The sequence below is a fragment of the Dicentrarchus labrax genome, unplaced genomic scaffold, assembly GCF_905237075.1.
Source record: "Dicentrarchus labrax unplaced genomic scaffold, dlabrax2021, whole genome shotgun sequence".
NCBI lineage: Eukaryota > Metazoa > Chordata > Actinopteri > Moronidae > Dicentrarchus > Dicentrarchus labrax.
Genome location: NW_026136703.1, coordinates 20,298,250 through 20,317,897, shown reverse-complemented (window position 1 = coordinate 20,317,897; position 19,648 = coordinate 20,298,250). Strand labels below are relative to the sequence as shown.

General features: G+C 40.4%; 2 protein-coding genes across 3 annotated transcripts; one reads left to right on the top strand and one right to left on the bottom strand.

Moving 5' to 3' along the window:
- Nucleotides 1-111: 111 nt before the first annotated feature.
- On the top strand, nt 112-14,221 carry coq8ab (coenzyme Q8A, genome duplicate b). The gene is made up of 15 exons (XM_051382655.1): nt 112-414; nt 709-864; nt 1,711-2,007; nt 2,130-2,196; nt 4,638-4,712; nt 5,917-6,042; nt 7,246-7,331; nt 9,263-9,403; nt 9,482-9,563; nt 9,698-9,791; nt 11,162-11,303; nt 11,499-11,606; nt 11,699-11,764; nt 12,364-12,450; nt 13,611-14,221. Exons 2-15 carry the CDS (start codon nt 727-729, stop codon nt 13,902-13,904), a joined length of 1,803 nt encoding a protein of 600 aa, XP_051238615.1. The 5' UTR covers nt 112-414; nt 709-726; the 3' UTR covers nt 13,905-14,221.
- LOC127353430 (zinc transporter 2-like) lies at nt 12,074-19,590 on the bottom strand. Of its 2 annotated transcripts, XM_051382676.1 has the most exons (8): nt 19,451-19,588; nt 19,153-19,361; nt 18,720-18,866; nt 17,747-17,900; nt 17,459-17,666; nt 16,046-16,151; nt 15,827-15,961; nt 12,074-14,929 (listed from the first exon to the last, which is right to left on the bottom strand). In XM_051382676.1, exons 1-8 carry the CDS (start codon nt 19,510-19,512, stop codon nt 14,832-14,834), a joined length of 1,119 nt encoding a protein of 372 aa, XP_051238636.1. In that variant the 5' UTR covers nt 19,513-19,588; the 3' UTR covers nt 12,074-14,831. The 2 variants fall into 2 exon arrangements, with proteins under 2 accessions (XP_051238636.1, XP_051238630.1); XM_051382670.1 differs by having other exon boundaries at nt 15,827-16,151; nt 19,451-19,590.
- Between the last annotated feature and the right edge of the window lie 58 nt (nt 19,591-19,648).

Below are 19,648 nucleotides of genomic sequence, written 5' to 3'. Positions count from 1 at the left end.
CATCATACTTTTCTGGTATCTCGTGAACGCAGCATGTGTGCAGTTCACGGACCCGCCCTTTTTCGCGTGGCCACGTCAGCCCGCCAGAGTGCGGACGGAACGACGGACGACTGACAGTCAGTGCAACCAGTGCGGAGGTTTGTTGACACCCGGAGCTGTCGGCTCAACTCTGCCTCATTGGCCCGTGTTAGTTGAACTTCTTCCCTCCTCTCCATCCCTCCCTCCCCTCACCTCCCCACCGGGGTCGCCTCGGGAGAGTGTGTGCATGTCCTTCAGCGTGTCGCCCTGCTGGAGTTGAGGTGTTTACAAGGAAATTGTGTCAAGTCAAATCAAGGTGAACGGCTGCTGGTGCTGCAGTCGCGCGATGCTCGCTGCATGCTCACGGAGCTGAGAGGACAGTCTGCTGGAAAGTTGGTGAGTAAGAAGTTTAAAATCTTCTTAAATCCTTTTTTTTAATTCATTTTTCATTGTGAGTCAGATCAGACATAAAAACCATCTAACTTACTTTTTTAATGTATCAGGTGTTTCTTTCTCTTATCACAGTCAGATATGGTTAATATTGCCCTTATATCAGCATTTGATTAAGGTTGTATTTGCCATGCATGCTGTGGATATGGAGTCCCTGCCTTATCCCACAAGCATGGTCAGACACAGATGACCTCCTCAGCTTCCATCTAAAGCAAACCCTGTTGTTCCCGGCTCTTGCAGCTCTGAACATCAACAACCATGACAGGTGACATTGTGGTCTGGAGGGGTCTGACTTGGATGAAGCGGGCGGGCAGCAGCAGAGCCCCGCCGGGCGTCCTGCAGGGCACCGGGAACCAGAGGCTGGTAAACTTCCATCACGCCGCCGGATCAGCAAGGGTGAGCATGTCAGCCTGTGATTTTGGCCTTCGTGCAGCTGCAGGGCGGGATAGAGTTTCACAAACAACGCAACCCAGATACCTCCTCTGTCTGTTTCTGCCAGCGTCTCCTCATCAACAATAGTGGCTCTGGGTTGTGAGGCAGACGGTGCTGGAATAGGAGCCACAGGAGGAAGAGGATTTCACTAATTAGGGATGTTTAATGTCTGATGGTGGAGTGTGGAGTGTTCGCAGCACAATATTGTACTTTGCAGCGAAGTGAAGCCTCCAAAACAACGTTTGGATCAGTGATTCTGAACCTTTTTTTGGGCTTGTGAGCCCTTAAAAGGAAGCGGTGCCACTTGTGAGCCCTCGTCACAGCGTGCAAATGGTGAAAGGTTTCTCAGTCGGTTCATTTTAAGAGGTAAAACTCTCCCATACCTCATGTAAGAGGCAAAGCCTTGAGTTAAATCAAACAATGGGTTCAAGTAGGAGAAGATAAGATGTTCCTTTATTGTTCCCCCTGTAAGGGAAATTCAGATTGGAGCACAGAGGAATGAAGTGCAAAGAGTGAAGGAAATAATAAAATATACACTGGTCCTCATTAATCATCTCGTGACTGATGGTTTAAACGACCACAGGGTTCTTAAATGCAACTAAAACCACAAATTCTTAGTTTTTATTTCCATATTTTTCTGCTGCTTCCTCACCTTCGTCGTATGTTTTATCAGAGTTTGACCATACAGACAGTCTCTGACATTAGTTTGTGTCTGTTCCTGGTATCAAACCGTCCGAATGCTTCTAATCAAGCAAGAAAGTAAATAAGTAACTTATATTCTGCTCGTATGAATCTTGTTCTTTCATCCAGGAGACGTTCAACAAACTGCAAGAAGTCCACAGAGTCACAGCAGCGCAGTTCCGCAGATACTCGACTATGGGAGCTGGTTTCAGTACCTGTTTCGTTGGAGGTGTAAATGGCGGACAGGGGACCTGCGGCGGGGCACCCAGCGCTAAGAAGTACCACAGGGACTGGTCTCGCCAACTGTTCTCTGGACATACGAGGTTATTTAACCAGGACAACTCCACAGTGGGGCGGCTGACGACGGAGGACGTTGATAAAGCACGAAACAGCAAGAAAACAGACATCAAGCAACATAAGCAAGTGGTATCCACTGTAACACCTTTTATTTGTATCAGTTTGAATCAGATTATATATAATCTATAATCTATGTTGTTGTTATTGCTTCAATATTGTCCTTTAAGTTTAGATGTGTTCTTGTATTCCAGCTCAGTGAAAGGTCCAGAGAGAGGAAGGTGCCCGTCACACGGATAGGAAGGCTGGTGAACTTTGGAGGTGTGTGTGTTTTTAAATATTAAAATATTAATATATTAATATAATACACGTTAAAATAAAGGTTTCAGGTCGAATCCTCAGACTATAAACTGTGGGGAATGTGCTGCCAGTGTGCCGATCAGCAAGGCATTAGATGCTCAGCGGCAGGGCTCTGTAGCCTGTTATATTACTGGGCATCTGCCAAGTGCCAACACCCAACATATCGCTTTACATCAAACTGGCTTAGGGCCACTGCTGGTATTGTCATCTCACAGGAGGTCAAAGTTCAATTACTACAAGACAGCACAATATTCTGAAAGTATTTCTATCACTAACATCATACTTAATAATAATAATAATATTAATAATAATAAATAAATAAATGCAGCAGTTTTATAAATTTGTATGTCCTCTTACTGTCTTCTTACCAACCTTTGAACTTCACCAAGCTAAATACATTTTTAGAAATAGAATTGTGTTTTTATTTTAAGTGTTTATGAAGGGGGAGTTTAAATTGATGTGAAACAACTAGAAAATGTTATAATGAAATAATCTTGTGGGCCAGATTCAGTGATATTTTTGATGTCATGCCGGGATGAAGAGGGATGGAGAGGGATGAAGAGGGATGGAGGGCTGTAAATGTCCCCTGGGTCGGCAGTTTGAAGCTCCTGCTTTACATGAATCACTGGCAGGGTTATCACAGTGTATGATTTTTAATTGATCACATTTTTATATCATTTTTCAGCTTCAGTGACCTTGCGTTCAGAGCTTTTTAGTTTTTTAGTTGCTCTTAAATTGTAAAGGTGCCCTGTGTAATCCTCTTTTTAAAAGTTACTGTATGTTTATATTCAGTGATACTCACCAAAACGCAGCGTGTGCATTCTGACAAATGTGTCGAAATGATTTCCTTCCTCATAAAACATTTGTAAATCTGAGGTTGAGGAACACTTTCAAACCAACATGTTTACTTCCTCTTCCTCCTTTCCCTGTCCTTGCTGCTGCTTCGCTGCAAACACATAAAACATAAAGCTCCTAATGGTCAAAGTCCTCAAGGTACCTTTTAAGTTTGAGTTATTATTTCTTAAAGGTCCAGTGTGTAATATTTATTATTTATTATTATTATTATTATTATTATTATTATTATGGCAGAAATTGAATATAATATCAAGAGGTATGTTTCCATTTGTGTATAATCATCTGAATATAAGAACTGTTGTGTTTTCGTTCCCTTAGAATGAGACTTTTTTATCTACAGACGCCGCAGGTCGACTTCCAACCGCCATGTTTAACCACCATGTTTCTACAGTAGCCCAGAACGGACAAACCAAACACTGGCTGTAGAAAGGGGCGTTTTGCGTTTTTTTTAGCAAGTTTTGCTGCCGCCGTAGTTTCTCCTTTACGCTTGGAACTGGAGGGTGAGGCGAGGGAGTTATAATATGCAAATTCACCGCTAAATCCTACACACTGGTCCATTAAAGTAACAGTTTAGTTTTAAATATTCAGAAAAGATATTCTGTGTTTATTAGTTGATTAATTAAAAATTAAGCTGCAACAATTAAAGTCATAAAGTAAAAAAGCAACAACAAAAAAATAATTTATTTTTTTATTTTTTGTTAAAGGCTAAACGATTATTTGAGAAAACAGGAAGGAGATTAAAAAATAAAAACAATCATTAGTTTGAGCCTTTATGTTTCTGACTCAGTTTTTCACAATAAAATGACCCAGAAATCTGATTTTGGAGCGTTTATAAACTCAATATAATTTGGATAATCTTAAATGAACTCTTTGCTAACTTCCAACTTTTTTTTTTGGACTTTGGCAGCACTGGCACTTCCTCCAGAGCAGCAAAGGCTCATGGGAGATTAACAAGTTGCACTACAGGATGTCAACACAGCAGAGTTTCCTACATATTTTTATCCTCTTTCAGCTAGTTTGAGTAGAGTTGTTGTTTATTTGTATTTCTTCTGTAAGTGTTTGAACATCAAAGTTTAATTTTGGATCCAGTGAAGGAGGTTTTGCATCGATGACCTCGGTCACCCGGTTTTGCAGACCTGGGGTCAGACTGTGGGAAGTGCTGACTCTTCTCTCTCACGGGACTGGATACTGGAGAGTATCAGTAGCTGAGAGAATGTTTCAGGGACGTGCCGGAGTCCTGCCCGAGTAGATCCAGTTAATATAAAATATGTTGTCAACTATCAGCCTTCTTCTCCTCAAAGGGCATCGCACTTACAGTAGTATCAGCTGTTTCTTTCCCGTCTGTCCTCATTTTACCCCCAAAACTCTGAAGGGCTCTGAGATATTAGAGCCAGTTTGGTTACAGGTTGCCGTTATCAGGTCCTTTTTTTTTTGCTGGTGTTCTCCAATGCGGAGTCGGGCTTTGGTAGCATAAACACTGTCAGTTCATAAGAAAACAGCCTCAAAGAAACTTTATGAATCTTGTTTACATTGATTTGTTTTTGCAGGTCTGGCGGTCGGACTCGGCATCGGGGCGATCGCTGAAGTGGCCAAGAAGAGTTTTAAACCACGACAGCAACAAGGTGATGAGAGGAAGATTTTTGTTTAATTGACAGCTTTGGGAGTTGGGAGAGTTTTTAATTTAATGCTCATACTATGACTGTAAAGATAAATGTTCACTCTCCATGTCGGAGTGTGTTTGGTGACCTCAAGAGGCCGTAGTCATGACTCAGTCTGCGTTTTATCTCGTGTATCGTTTCCATGAGATCGCAGAAGTAGCTTTAACTATAAGATAATGAACAATTTATTATATGTAAAAAGAAACTGTGAAGTTCCCAGTAGGTTAAGATGTGGAAATCAGTTTATCATGTCACAGTTTAAGATGATCGTTATTTTTTAACTGTAGAAACATTTATCTTAAAAAGAGTCAGTTTCAGACCAAATGGTGTACAATAAAAGTCTGTACCATCAAATGTCACAATGTGGCTGACAGATTGAAAAACAAAGTCGGTTTTTAGGGTAATCCAGTGAATTAAATGTGAAGATTCCCCCTCGTATTGATGTAAAAACAATAGAGTTATCCTGCAACATTGTCCATAATGGATACATAACATGGTGCTATGATTAAAGCCCAGTTGAGACCAAAGATTCACAACTAGTCGAGACAGTGCATCATCTCCATAGCAACGACTCTCCATCCTTTCTAACTGCCGGCTTTTCAGGCTTTTTTTTGTGGCTGGGTATCATTTGTAGCATCCTAAAGTATAAAATGAGGACAGAGACAGTGAGGTACTTGCTTACAGTTGCTTTTTTTGATGAAAGTTGAGAGGGTGGAGAATTTGGAGCCGTCCGTAGGCACATGGGAACATTTTAAGGCTTGTGTCAAACAGATTGATGAGGGGACCTTTCTTTCCTCCGTCCAAAACTCTGCCATTTCCACCAGCTGACAGTTTGTAACTCACTGGACCAGCTGAGTCGCAGGCAGCGTGCTCAGCCGGCTCGAGACGGGTCAGTTCACACCGCTGAAACTTTCCCCGCCACCTTTCTAAAACTGTCTCGTAAATTTGACCCCAATCTGGGATGACCAGGCATTACAGATCCGCTCCCGTCAATGCCATAAAATACAATATATTTAGTTACAGAATTGAATTGATAAAAGTACCTGTGCTTATAGATGGTGAACATACAGTAATACAGTAGACTCATATCAAACATATAACCTGTAACAACCTTATCAGCAGCTGAAGCACAATGTCGCCTCTACTGAATGCTGTGTTTGTCTTTCAGGTGATAAGAAGGCCGTTCTGGGCTCGAGCGCCTTCCTCTCTGAAGCCAACGCTGAGAGGATCGTCCGAACGCTTTGCAAAGTCCGCGGTGCTGCTCTGAAACTCGGACAGATGCTCAGTATTCAAGGTGAGGCGACATCATCGGGGGTTCCCACACATCCTGGAAAAACCTGGAAAACCTGGCAATTTAGAAACTAGTTTTCCAGTCATGGAAACACCTGTAAATGGATTAAAATGACCAAATATTTTTGTATTTTAGCTCCTCACTCAGATCACCTGTGTAAACCGGGGTGTGTTTTCTTATTTAAGACTCAACTGTTCACACTTCAAAGCAGGTTTACTGACTGCAAACTGACTTGCAGTGATTATCTTTTCAAGTCTATTTTTTCCAGACCTGCTCACAAATCCATGCACAGTGATGTTAATTTTACGTGCAATGACCACTTTAACTTCCTAGAAGAGGAGTTTTCTGTAAAATGAAATAAATTCTACTTGATTTGAACTGTTACGTAGGGGCTGTGGCCAAATTAATGTCACCACTTTGCTCGAAATCGCAGCTCATATGAGCAACTGTATTGTCAAGAAAAACACCTGAGTGGGAATCCTGCATTACAAATGTCCTCAGATTGGGTCTAAATCATCACATGAAGAAACATATCTTCACACAACCTAATATTACACGACACAAGGACATGAGGACCTCACACACACACACTGCTAAGACTGGTTATGGACAGTAAATCCACATGTATCAGTGTGTAAATAAAGCTTCAGCTTTAATCAGAGACCAAACACAGACAGTAAACCGGTGCTCCAGCTTCCCAACGAGACTCAATCATGCTTCTGATTCAGACTCGCTGGCTAACAAACGACATCCCTTTACCAACAGGAAAATGTCATCACCTAAAATAAACCTCGGGCCAGCTGAACACAATAAGTGCCATTCCAGTCGAGCTATTGTCGGCAGCAGAGGTTAAAGTGACACTGCAGCGTGTTGACTTTCAACAGCACACTCACTGTAGCATTTCTCTTGGATGTCCGGGGCTCCAGTTTGCGCCTCTCATGAATTATAATTACAGCTGAGCCTCGGAGTTAAGCATTTGTTTCTCTGAAAGATAAAACTCTGGCGGTCTCCCAGAAACCCCCACAAGGTCGTTCACCAACACTCACTCCTGTCTTGAAGGGGTTTGCCCAATCAAAACTCGATTGGAGATGTGTCACTTAACGGGGAAAAGCATTCATCTTACAGGAAAACAGATGAAAGAGTCTCATGCACAGTTTATCAGTGAGCATTTTCACTCTGCTCATCTGTTACTTTCTCTCCTCTCAGATGACGCCTTCATTAACCCTCAGTTGGCCAAAATCTTCGAGCGCGTCCGGCAGAGTGCGGACTTCATGCCCACTAAGCAGATGATGGTACAGTACGGAGGGAGCTGCAGTTAAACGACACAAACTCAGTTCACAGATGTAGTAGGGAGGTTAAGCCCAAAAAATAGGCCTTTGACTTCAAGTCATGATGCAAAGGTCGCCTTTGGTATGGAAGTACCTTAGGGTCATACAAATAAATTTATCCTAAGACACAAGTGAGATCACACTTTGTATCAGAAATAAACACGTTTTTTTCAAAAATGGCCGCCAATGCGCCGAAAATACTCTAGAGCCCATATCTTTGCTTCTGTTATCGCTATAATGACAAATTTGGTGTCAAAGTGTACATTATTGGGATCAAGGAATCCAATAAAATTGGTTTCAAGTTTAAAAAACCAACAATTTTCCCCATACCATGACAATTGGGGGTAAATATGCACATTTCACATAAAAATTGTGTCATCAGAGTGACTTTACTTATCTATTCCTTCAAAAACTTTAATTTTGTATTTAAGCAGTACAGCTACTTCTGTACATTACATTTGTCCGAAGTAGCATGAGATTACGACCAGTCAGGAGTAGCCTATAGCAAATCAGTTCCTGCAACAACACATCACATCTGCACCAGGGGCTGTGACAGCTGTGACAGCTGTTGAAGGACAGAGGTGACAGGTTAACACTTTGAGGTTCGTATGACTTTCTCATTAAACAGAAAAATGTTTTTAATGTTAGATAACTAATAACTAGCTAGCTAGCTAGTTATTAGTAAGCTTCATTATAACTAGGTCGCTAGTAACTAGTTAGCTTAATCATAACTAGCTAGCTAGTAACTAGTAAGCTTCATTATAACTAGGTCGCTAGTAACTAGTTAGCTTTATCATAACTAGCTAGCTAGTAACTAGTAAGCTTCATTATAACTAGGTCGCTAGTAACTAGTTGGCTTAATCATAACTAGCTAGTTAGTAACTAGTGAGCTTCATTATAACTAGCTAGTGCCTAGTTAGCCTCATTTTTACTGTAGCAAGCACATAGCCTACATGTTGCTAGCTAGTTAGTTAGCTTCATTATTTGATAGATTTTTACTTTTGCGAATGCTTGTTAATGCTCATATTATCTATCTCATGACGTTAAAGCAACTTCATTTCTTTTTTCAGATTAGCCATAATGGAATGCCGTGACTGGAGTTTATGCTTCCTATGTCAGTCCGCCCTACAGATTGAAAAAACATTAGATCCCTCTTCATCATTCAAACTGAGAAACAATCCTGAAAGATTGCAATCATGTTACAAAGAAGCTGTAGATAACATCCAAGAGCTGAAGGCATTAGGGGATCTGCCTGAGTTTATAGTGGACATTAGTGGTGGTAGTCAGGATGTAGTTCAGCTGATGATTCAAAATCCTATGGTGTGGCACAAAAGCTGCAGAAATGCGATTGATAAACAAAAAGTTGAGAGAGCAAGAAAAAGAAAAAAGCATGAAGAGTCTGTGAGCCCAGTAAAAACACGGCGCATGAGTGACAAGTCCACCACACTCCCTTTACCCAGATCCTCAACATCATCATGTGAACCATTCGATACACCGTGTCTCTTCTGTGGTGAAGTGGGCCAAAAAAAGGAACTGAGGAGGGCTGCCACCCTTGGCTTGGATAGAAAAGTAAAAGAATGTGCTCAGGTGGTGGGTGACAGGCATCTAGTGGCTGAACTAGCTGCTGGTGACATGGTTGCTATTAATGCTGTTTATCATCGTGCATGCCTGACTAGGCTCTATAGAAAAGCAGAAACTGTTCAGATGACGCACTATCATTAACCCTCAGTTGGCCAAAATCTCTTGAGGTCGATGCGCGTCCGGCAGAGTGCGGACTTCATGCCCACTAAGCAGATGATGGTACAGTACGGAGGGAGCTGCAGTTAAACGACACAAACTCAGTTCACAGATGAGTCAGTTTTCCCTCTTTTCTCTCTCTCTCTCTCTCTCCGCAGAAAGCCATCAGCAGTGACCTCGGCCCCAACTGGAGGGACAAGCTGGAGTACTTTGAGGAGAAGCCGTTCGCGGCCGCGTCCATCGGTCAGGTGCATTTAGCGAGACTGAAGGACGGCAGAGAGGTCGCCATGAAGATTCAGGTGAGACGAGAGATAAAGTTTGACAAAGCACAGCAAATATTAAAAAGAGAGATCACACAATGAAATGTGTTCTTTCAGTACCCCGGGGTCGCCAAGAGTATCGACAGTGACGTGAACAACATCATGACTGCTCTGAGTTTGAGCAACGTGCTGCCTGAAGGTAACATTGTTGGAGGGTATTTTTAATCATTTTTATGATAACAGCTGCTATTGTCTGATGTCGGTAACCTCGGCCACTGTCAATAGACTTACCTACAGTAGCGAGCTCTTTAACGTTCGCCCTCCCATCTACAGGTCTGTTTCCTGAGCACCTTATTGAGGTCATGAGCCGTGAGCTGGCGCTGGAGTGTGATTACATAAGAGAGGCGAAATGTGCCAAAAAATTCCAGTGAGTGGTTCACACTTTAGTTTTTTTTATTAGTTTATTATCTGCACAGCGTAACTACTTACTGTATGTCAGTGGCTTCCAGTTTGCTTTGAAGCCCTGAATGTGCAGCAATACTTTCCTGTTACTTCTCATCATAGGATGCATGGCATCAAGTTGAGTTATTATAGTTTTATATTTTTTTGAGAATTAGTTTTTATTATTTCATTTAAAATTGTTTTTCTATTCAGTTTGGTTTCCGCAATGTTTCAGTTTACTTTTTATTGTTTAAAAATGTTTGGTTTTAGTTTTTTTTTTGTTGTAATATGAAATTTGTCAGGGGTACGATTAAAGAAGTATTGGAAGAGAGGTAGAGAGGTAAGAGGTATTGGAATACAAACACAACACTTTTGCCAGCTGCCACACAGCTGTTTTTACTCACAAAGCTTTCATGCGCTGTGCAGCCATCGTCAGTGTGAGAGCAGGGAGCCGACACAGCCACACTCAACAAGCCACTGCAAGAGCAACAAAAGCCCCACGAACAAAAAGCCAATAAGAGTAAATAATTAATATACGAGCAGAATACAGACAATTCATTTAGGTAACTCTGGTTAAAGGCTGCACTGAAGCAACAAACACTGCAGAGAGAGAAAATGCCTCCAGACAGCAACAAAAAGATTAAAGAGAATTTGTTATTTTATACTTTATTGTGTCAAAAAAACATCAAGGAACAACTTCAATGTAGGCCTTTTTTTATTTCTTAATGCAAACTGTCAAACATGTTCACTGGATTGATTTTAATACATTTGAAGTACTTATTACGTATTTAGTGTGCAAAGTATTATCTAAAAACAAAAAGAATCAGATCAGGACTTGGATACTAAATATTATATAATTGGGGGTTAAAAACATTCGATCCGGACATCCCTACTGTTTATTGATGAAAATACAGGCACGGTGCAATTGTTATGTATTTACCTTTTTAATATGAGGGGAATAAAAAGAAACTGTAGTACTCAAAAACATCTCAAAATGTCCCCTTCCTTTTAAAATAAAAAAAATCCTCTTTAGTTCTTTGCATTCACAATTAAACAACCAAATCTTAAGAATATTTTTAGACAATGGTTGGAAATGTGTAAAAATGTAATATGTAATTTGTTCCAGATGGAAGTAAAACCACAGTTGAGGATGTAGAATGTGTTTGTCTATTATTTCTGGGGTCATTTTAATATAACATATTTCCACATCCTTACTTTCTGAATGAGTTGTAAGTACGTTCCTTTGAGAACAAAGTTTATATGTGAGCTGTGAAGTCAATGACAGCTATGTTTCTCCGGTGCACCAGGCTCACCGGAGGTTCAGGTGTCTGTTAACTTTACCGTTTTGTGTGGCAGAGAGCTGCTGAAGGATCACCCGTACTTCTATGTGCCTGATGTGATCGACGAGCTGAGCAGCCAGCATGTCCTCACCACAACTCTGGTGCCCGGTTTCCCTCTGGACCAGGCCACTGACCTCTCTCAGGAGCTCAGGAATGAGGTTTGATCTGTGCACCGCTCAACAGTACGATTTACACCTATGTCGCCTGCTTCCGAGTCTGATTTATGTCGCCTTTTAAAACCCTGGAGTCGTGTCAGCACATCACTGAGATTACTTCTGCTCATCGTGTTTCTCCATCAGTACATAAATAAATAATAATACACCAATGTTATTGTTGGTTCTTTCTCCTGCTAGATTTGTGAGCAAATCTTGATGCTATGCATGAGGGAGGTTTTCGAATTCAGGTACATGCAGACGGATCCAAACTGGTCCAACTTCTTCTTTGATCCACAAGCTCACAAGGTCGGTTTTTCTTTGTCACTTCACAAACACACCGTCGGTACGTCGTTATGTAAACTTCACCAAGGTCTGATTTTCTGTCTCGCGTCTTTCAGGTTGCACTGTTGGATTTCGGAGCTACTCGGGGATTCGATAAGAGTTTCACTGACACCTACATTGAGGTGGGAAGCTGTGGAAATGTCAACTCAAACACTGTCAGTTAGATTATTTCTACAGTTGTTATGGCACATTTTCTTGTTGTTACTACGAACCAATTTATTCCAGTTTTACAAGAAAAACTATAATAAATAAGAAGTAATTTTATCTGATCACAAAACCTTCCAGTTATCACAAAAAAATACAATCTTATTAACATATATTCTTGTTATAATGACATAAAGACTTAGAAATGTTTATGATACAAAATCCAGTCAATACCTAAAGAGCATTGTAGCCTGTATTGGTTAGAAAAAAGGAGAATGACAGATTAATGTGGTTTGATGAAGTTTTATTTCATGTTTGGGATGAGAAACAGTAAAAGAATCAAAGTATAATGTTTTTTTATATAAGGAAATATATATAATATAAAAACAGGATCATTTGGTAGGTGGTAATAATGAGAAAATGTGTCAAAATAACATGAAAAATATCTTGTTATAACATGAAAGGGAGCTAAAATGAGAAACTTTGACAAGAAACTGAACATGTTTCTGTCCTGGTCACAGTCAAGCATTTTATCAGATTAGAACTGATTGTTTTTTATTTTGATTTCTCTCTTCAGATTATTAATGCAGCTGCAAATCAGGACAGAGAAGGAGTCCTGCAGCGGTCCAGAGACATGAAGTTCCTGACAGGATATGAGTCAAAGGTAATAATATCTCTGTAAACCACAAGAGTAAAAACAGTGACATTTAGTTGAAGAATTACCGTCAAGAGGCAGCTGTGTACTGACTGATGCTTCTCTGCTCTGCTCGTTTTCTGTCCTACGAGTTAGTTTATTGACCAATTTATCTGTATAGGTATAAATCGGTGTTTCAGGAAGAAAAACAACTTAGTTGTTAATGTTAAAAACACCAAGACCTTCAGCAGAAACTTGAAATCAGGGAGCGGCACCCGTGTGCTTTCGAGGTTTTACTTTCAGAGGAGCAGCAGTTGATTTTCGTAATGAACACACGTTCAGACAGAGAGGAGGAATTAATCAGAGTAATGAGCTGCTGTAATCTGTGTGACTCTGTATGGTACACAGGTGGCTAACACACAGTGAAATAACATTTAATTACACAATGTAGTCTGTGTGATTTTTTTTTTTTTTTTTTTTTACAGACTTCTGAACTAAAAAATAACCTACCAAGTGTGTAATCACTTAGAAACATTAATCAGTGTTTAGTCAAATGTATTCAATTGGCACTAAGTCTTCTGTGAGCTTTATCGGCCTCTGCTGGTAAACAGGAGGAACTGCAACAACAGTGACAGAACTCTTATTTTCAATCATAATGTCTGTAAAGAAACATCACAGAAGTGTTTAGTGGAGATTTATCAGCCATCACACTCAGTACTGAGGATATAATGCTGCTTTCTCAGTTGTAGTTTAGATTGAGAAGGAAGAGCTTAATACTACAGTTTCAGGTCTGCAAATCCTCAACAGCTGACTTATGAATTATTAGTAATTCTGTCTTTCAGTCTGTCCACAGTCCAACAGCTGAACATGCAATAATATCAAATCTACCAACAGGGAAGCAAACAATTTAACATCTGCGGAGAATAAAGTTTCCAGTAATACATTGATAATGCATTAATATTTACTTTAAATTGAGCTTTTACATATGAAATTGAGATATAACAATTTAATTAGTGAGCTTTAATTGTGCTCTTACCTTTGGACAAAGCTAGCTAGCAGTTCCCCTCTGTTTTCAGTCTGTTCATTTGAGAGATAAGAGTGATGTCAGTCTTCATCTATCTCTCCGCCAGAAAGCTAAAAAAGTAAATTTCCCAAAGCGTGTTGACTAACTGCTGTGTCCCCGTAACAAGGCGATGGAGAACGCCCACGTGGACGCAGTGATGATCCTCGGGGAGGCCTTTTCCTCCGAGGAGCCCTTCGACTTTGGAGCTCAGAGCACCACCGAGCGCATCCACAGCCTCATCCCCGTGATGCTGAGGGAGCGACTCACGCCGCCTCCTGAGGAGACGTACTCCCTCCACCGCAAGATGGGCGGCTCCTTCCTCATCTGCTCCAAACTCAAAGCTAAGATAGCGTGCAAGAACATGTTCCAGGAGGCCTACAGTAACTACTGGAAAGGTGGACGCCCCGGGTCGACAAACTGAGGCTGACGACTGGTTTTGTTGGGTTTGTTGAACGACTGAACTGAACACGTCTGTCCAGATGTTTGGTCGTTTTTGTGGCTCGCTCATCAAGTAAACTGATGAGTGCATAAAAACATCACAATGATGCCTTTAAAGAACAATTTCATATCTGTGTGCTTCATATTCCAGTTCGACCAGGACTGCCATCAGGTTCATGTGTGAACTGCATTAACGTGTTTGAATGAATTTGTTGTTACTTATGTGTCTGTATGGTTCGAGGAACTGTACTCTGACCAGGATTTGTCAAAATAAATTGACACCGATGTTGCAAAAAGAAATCATTTGTACGTTTCTGAGAATGCAGATTATTATTGACCTCGACTGAAGGTGAAAATGTATTTATATGGGAGGAATAATCCTCATGTGAAACCTTAAAATATGTCAGTAATAATCAAAAAACTTGAGAAATAAGCGATGATATAATACAAGAGTTTTACTGTTTCACAAATACTGAATGTGGCATTTATAACGGATTATTACACAGTTAGATCTGTGTAAAGATCCTTCTGATAGTCAATTAAATAGCAGTAAAATATGGATCTGGGCTATGACGGATAAAAAAAGTCATAAAGCTTCATAAATAAAAATGAACTCCAGATTTCTGAGTAGCCAACTTTGGGAGTTCTGGTCTGTTTTGTTTTTTGTTTTTTTACCAAATTCATAAAACAGCATGAATAAATATTTTTCAGCTCTGAGAGTTTGAATATATACAGAAGAGTAGCTGTACTCTTTACAGGAATAAAACATGGAGCGGTTGGAAGCTTAAACAACACTTGAGATGTAAACAATGCCACAAACTCTCTAAATCTAAAAATGTAGTAGTCAGCCAGTGTTTGAGGAACCTGTCCCCCCCTCGTCGTCTTACAGTCCAGCTGCTGTCGCCCCCCTTTAACGTTCCACTTGGATCGTGATGCTGGAGAAACCGAACTCGGAGCGCACAAGCTTTGTTGCCTTCATGAGGACGATCTGTGCATCAGCTTCTTCTTCTGAGGACACAAATATACAAAAGGACACTTTCTCAAGGTTGTGCTTCACAATAATCTTAAAGATGGTGCTGTATTTACTCAACAGACTCGAATTCCCTTTATATATATTTTTTAAAAAAGGGTGAATTTATTTTGGCTTTGTTTTATCCTCGTTTTATAGCACAAACAACCGTTTATATGATTTTACTTGCAGAAGTCTGTGAAAGTAAAGAAACTAAACCTTAATTATGACTCTGCTCTCGCTTCTTACTTTTATTTTATCCTCATTTGTGCTTAACTGGACCTGATTTCAATTAGAAGCCGACCGACATGGGATTTTAATTTTAATGACACTGCTTCTTCTCTCTTACACTCTACTGTTTTTGTAAAAATAATTCTGAATTTGATTATAATGTAAAACAAGTTATTATTATAATATTATCTGATATATTGGGCTCTAATTTCGATTAAGATAATACTGTTCAATATAACCTAGATGAAATAAGTACATTTTATTCATTTATTTTTAACCAGGCAAGTTTTCAGATTAAATTAAAAATAAGGAAGCTTTAATAAAACTTAATAAAACTAAAAACAATACAGGAATAAGACTAAAGTAAGTAGAAAAAATACAAACAGGTGCGACAACTACTGGTGCTTGTGTGTGCCGATACATGTTGGTTTACTTTTATTATTTACTTTTTATTTTGAATCATCCACTCAACTCCACACCCTGCCCATAGATCTTTAAAATAAAGACTGAATTCTGCCAGAGATATCAGTTTTATCCCCAGTCTGTCTGTATATCAGCAATATTGTGATAATAGTCTACAAACATATTCTTCTACTTGACTCATTTATTTCCTGCCGAGCACCACATCCTCTGGTAGAGATTAGCGGTGTTGATTTTGCTCCTACCTGCGGCCACGTGGACAGAAAGTAAAGAGTGACTCATGTTGAGGCTCCACATGTGCAAACTGTGAACGGCCACGACTCCTCTCACAGACAGCAGCAGCTCTCTCACAGCGCCGAAGTCAAAGCCCTGAGGAGTGCCTGCAGAAAACAAAACCACGCAGTCAGTGTCGGGAACAAAAACGGCACACAAGAAAATAATAAAGTCACCGCAGCATTGTTTACCCTCCATCAGTATTCTGAAAACATCCTTTGTGACGGGGAGCGTTGTTCCGAGGACGAGCACCGAGAACAGGAAGGTGCAAATTGGATCTGCTACTTTATATTCAGGCTGTGAGGAATAAAGAAATATTATTATAAACTAATAATAGTAAATATGGAGTCTGCAACAACTGCACTCTTTCTTACTAAATGTATAGTCATCGACTCACACTACTTTTGTTTAAAAGGTTATTGTTATTCTATATTTGCCTTCTAGTCAACAAACACCAACTAATGCGCTTTCTGACTAATTTCTTATTATAGATGTACAAACAGCTCACTAATATATAGATTCATATTTAAAATGAAATGAATTATTTCCTTAAACAGCTGTGAACTGTCGATTTTAGCAAACGTTAATCAAACAGAAGGAAATATCGTCTTTGTTGGGGAATATTTTCAGCTGCGGATTAACACACATTTAGTAATCTACTTTCCGCAGGTGCCAAATTACCAACATTGTGGTAAGTGGTGTGCAACTAGAGACAGGAAGCAGCTCTTTCATGGTTTAATGACAGTGGACAAGAACTCAGATACACTATAGGCTAAATTCTCTGTTTTTATACATGTTAACAGGCCCAGTTACCTCAGAACCACTGAATATGTACAGCAGTATGATATTAGATGTGGGATTGACTCTTAATAAACAAAAGTGTGTGTTCATTTTAGAAGGAACATGTGGCTCACTGATGTGTTTTTAATAGTTTCTGAACAGATAATACTTGTTAGTGGATCAATTCACTGGTGGGTTTCATTGAATTTGTTGGTAACAAGACCTTTTGCAGCCACGACTGTGTCCTGAGTGGTTTCCTGTAGTGTTGTAATGTCTGTTTGAGGTATTTTTCAGCTCTGAATTAAGACTTTTCATTTAGTATATTAATTAGCTCTTGACCTTAGAAATATTGGTTTAATGTGTGCCTATTTCCCTCCAGTGAGATGCAGTTAAAAGCTCTGGAATAAGTTAGTAACTTGAGTTAAGTCTTTAGTGGCCACTGACTCTAGTGGGAAAATGTCCTTTTCTCCAATACTTAACACCCTAAACTAAGAGTTTTTCTTCACAATACAAGACAGCTCTTGCTCACAAACGGTTGTATCATTCACTGATAGTTGCTGGTGTCATACTGTGCAGCTTCTCCCACCAAGAGTCGAGTTTCAAACACAATACGCACCCGGGATTACGCTGGCGATATGAGTGATGGGCTAAAATACAATTAAAGGTTTGAAGCAAAACATTGATTATTTCCAGGATGTTTGGTTATAATAAAATCTAGAAAACTAGACTCTAAATTTCCAGATTTTGCTCACGTTAGCAGGCCAATGTTAAGATTAAGCTAAAAGCACTGCCTCACAGACCGTTGGTGAGATGTTGACACTGACCCGGAAGTGGATGATGGTGGCAGCCAGCAGGACTCCGACACTTTGCACCAGATCTCCCACCACGTGGATGAAAGCCGCCTTCACACTGGCGTTGCCGTGATGATGGTGGCCGTGCCCCTGCCGCTGTTTGTCCCTCTGCCGCCGGCTGGTAGGAAAGCTGTGACTGTGGCCGTGTGAGGCACCAGACTGATGGAGGATCAGGACCATCCTAGAACCAAACTAAGTCTTCAGAAGAGCGTCTGATGCAGCGAACAAAAATAATCTAAACACTGAGCTTGTGATACTCACAGGACGTTGACGCCCACAGCGCAGCCGGAGGTTATGAGCATTATCTGACTGTCGATGTCGTAGTCTCCATCAGTGATCCTCTGTATGGCGGATATGACCAACACTGCTGTCACAGCCCAGATAGACACAACTGACAGCAACATGCCCAGAATCTCTGTTTAACACAACATCAGGGAGTCAGACAGGACACAGAACAATTATAAATGAAAGAGAATAAGTCAGTGTTTCTCAAAGGGGGTAATTGTACACAACGGAGTACTTTAGAGTAATGCTGGGGGTACTTGGGATTTAAACTACAACAAATTCAATAAAAACTGGAAATGTAAGTTTGATAAACCACATTTAATATTCAATATATTTTGAGTGCAATAGTTAACTGCTTCCTGATGACAGAAGGTAAGTGTCAGCAGCAGTCTGGAAGAGAGTTTGAACTCTAGCTGACCGCCCGCTGCAGAGAAAGATCCTCAGAAAGGCACAAGCTTCTCACCAAATTTTAAGTGCAATTTGTCAAAAAGACGCAGTTCATTGCAACTACAATGCCACCTTACTGCTTTTATGATGACAAAACTCTGGATTGTAATGGATTTAGTAATAGTTTCTTAACTTTTATCACAAGATTGTTGTTTAATAAATGAGACACTGATGGTGCAGCGCTGTATTGTTTCTCTTCATATTGGCTTTTTTCTCTACAACCAAACATGTTTTGCACTGGTCAGAAGGTATGTTACTGAATAATGTTTGGGAACTACTGAATTAAGTCACTTATATAAAGGTAATAATAGTATAAATACTGATAAACTATATCCATAATACAACTTTCTAAAAGCAGACTGTGTAGTCTAATTGATTGGAAAGAAAACCAAAAATAATCACGAACAAATTGGTGGTAAGGAGATCCTAAAATCCACGGTAGTTATTGATCCAGCGGATTGAAGCTGGATGTTTTAAAGGGGCACTTCAACATTTTTCTCACCTGCTCGATGCCACCCAAAGGTCATGGTGTGTGTCTGAGGCCTGGATGAGATCCACAGAGAGAAGAGGCTGATCACGATGCTGCCAAAGTCAGTCAGAAGATGTGCTGCATCCGTCATGATGGCCAGACTGTGAGCGGCGTAACCACCTGCAGAGACGATAGAAATAATCCCCGCGGACTGTCAACAGGAGGAGGGGAAGTTGATCCTCTGGTTGGAGTAAAAAGTTCAATAGAAAATGCAGTAGTGTAGAAACTGATCATAATTAATTAAAGTAAAAGTATCTCAAAATTGCACATTACTGTACAATCATTAGAGCCTACCTGCAAAAGTAATGCAGACAAAATAAAAATAAACAAAATAAAGATAAAACAGTTTGAGTATCTGATATGATTTGTGGTGAAACCATGTTATGATGACGCGTTTTCATCTCACCAATCACTTCTCCGGTCATGAAGACGAGGCTCACAGCGCAGGCGACAAAAAGCTTCCTTCTGGCCGAACGTCTCGCGACGCTCTCAGCTTCCGACATCGTGTCCGTCTCCTGGCAGAGCTGCTCGGGCTGCCGCAGGCCGTCCACACTGGAGCCGCCGTCGCTCCACTCTGACGCAGAGTCTGAACATGTTTCCTCTGGAGAACTCGTCCTGAGAGAAGACAGAAGTGACTGGTTTACTAACAAACTCTTTTATTAAATGTGAGTAAATATGAGAGGATAAGAAGAATAAAAACATACCATCTAACAGGCTCCAAATGAGTCTCAATCAGATGTTGTTTCTCTGAATCCGTTACCTCCATATTCTCAGACGACTCCACCTCAGGGACTTTAAGTTTAACTAGTGTTAAAGTGAATCTTGCCACCTGCTCACACACGTGTTATCTGACAGAGGTGGAGCGCAACAGGAGCCAATGGCAGGTTCCCGAGCTCCCAGGA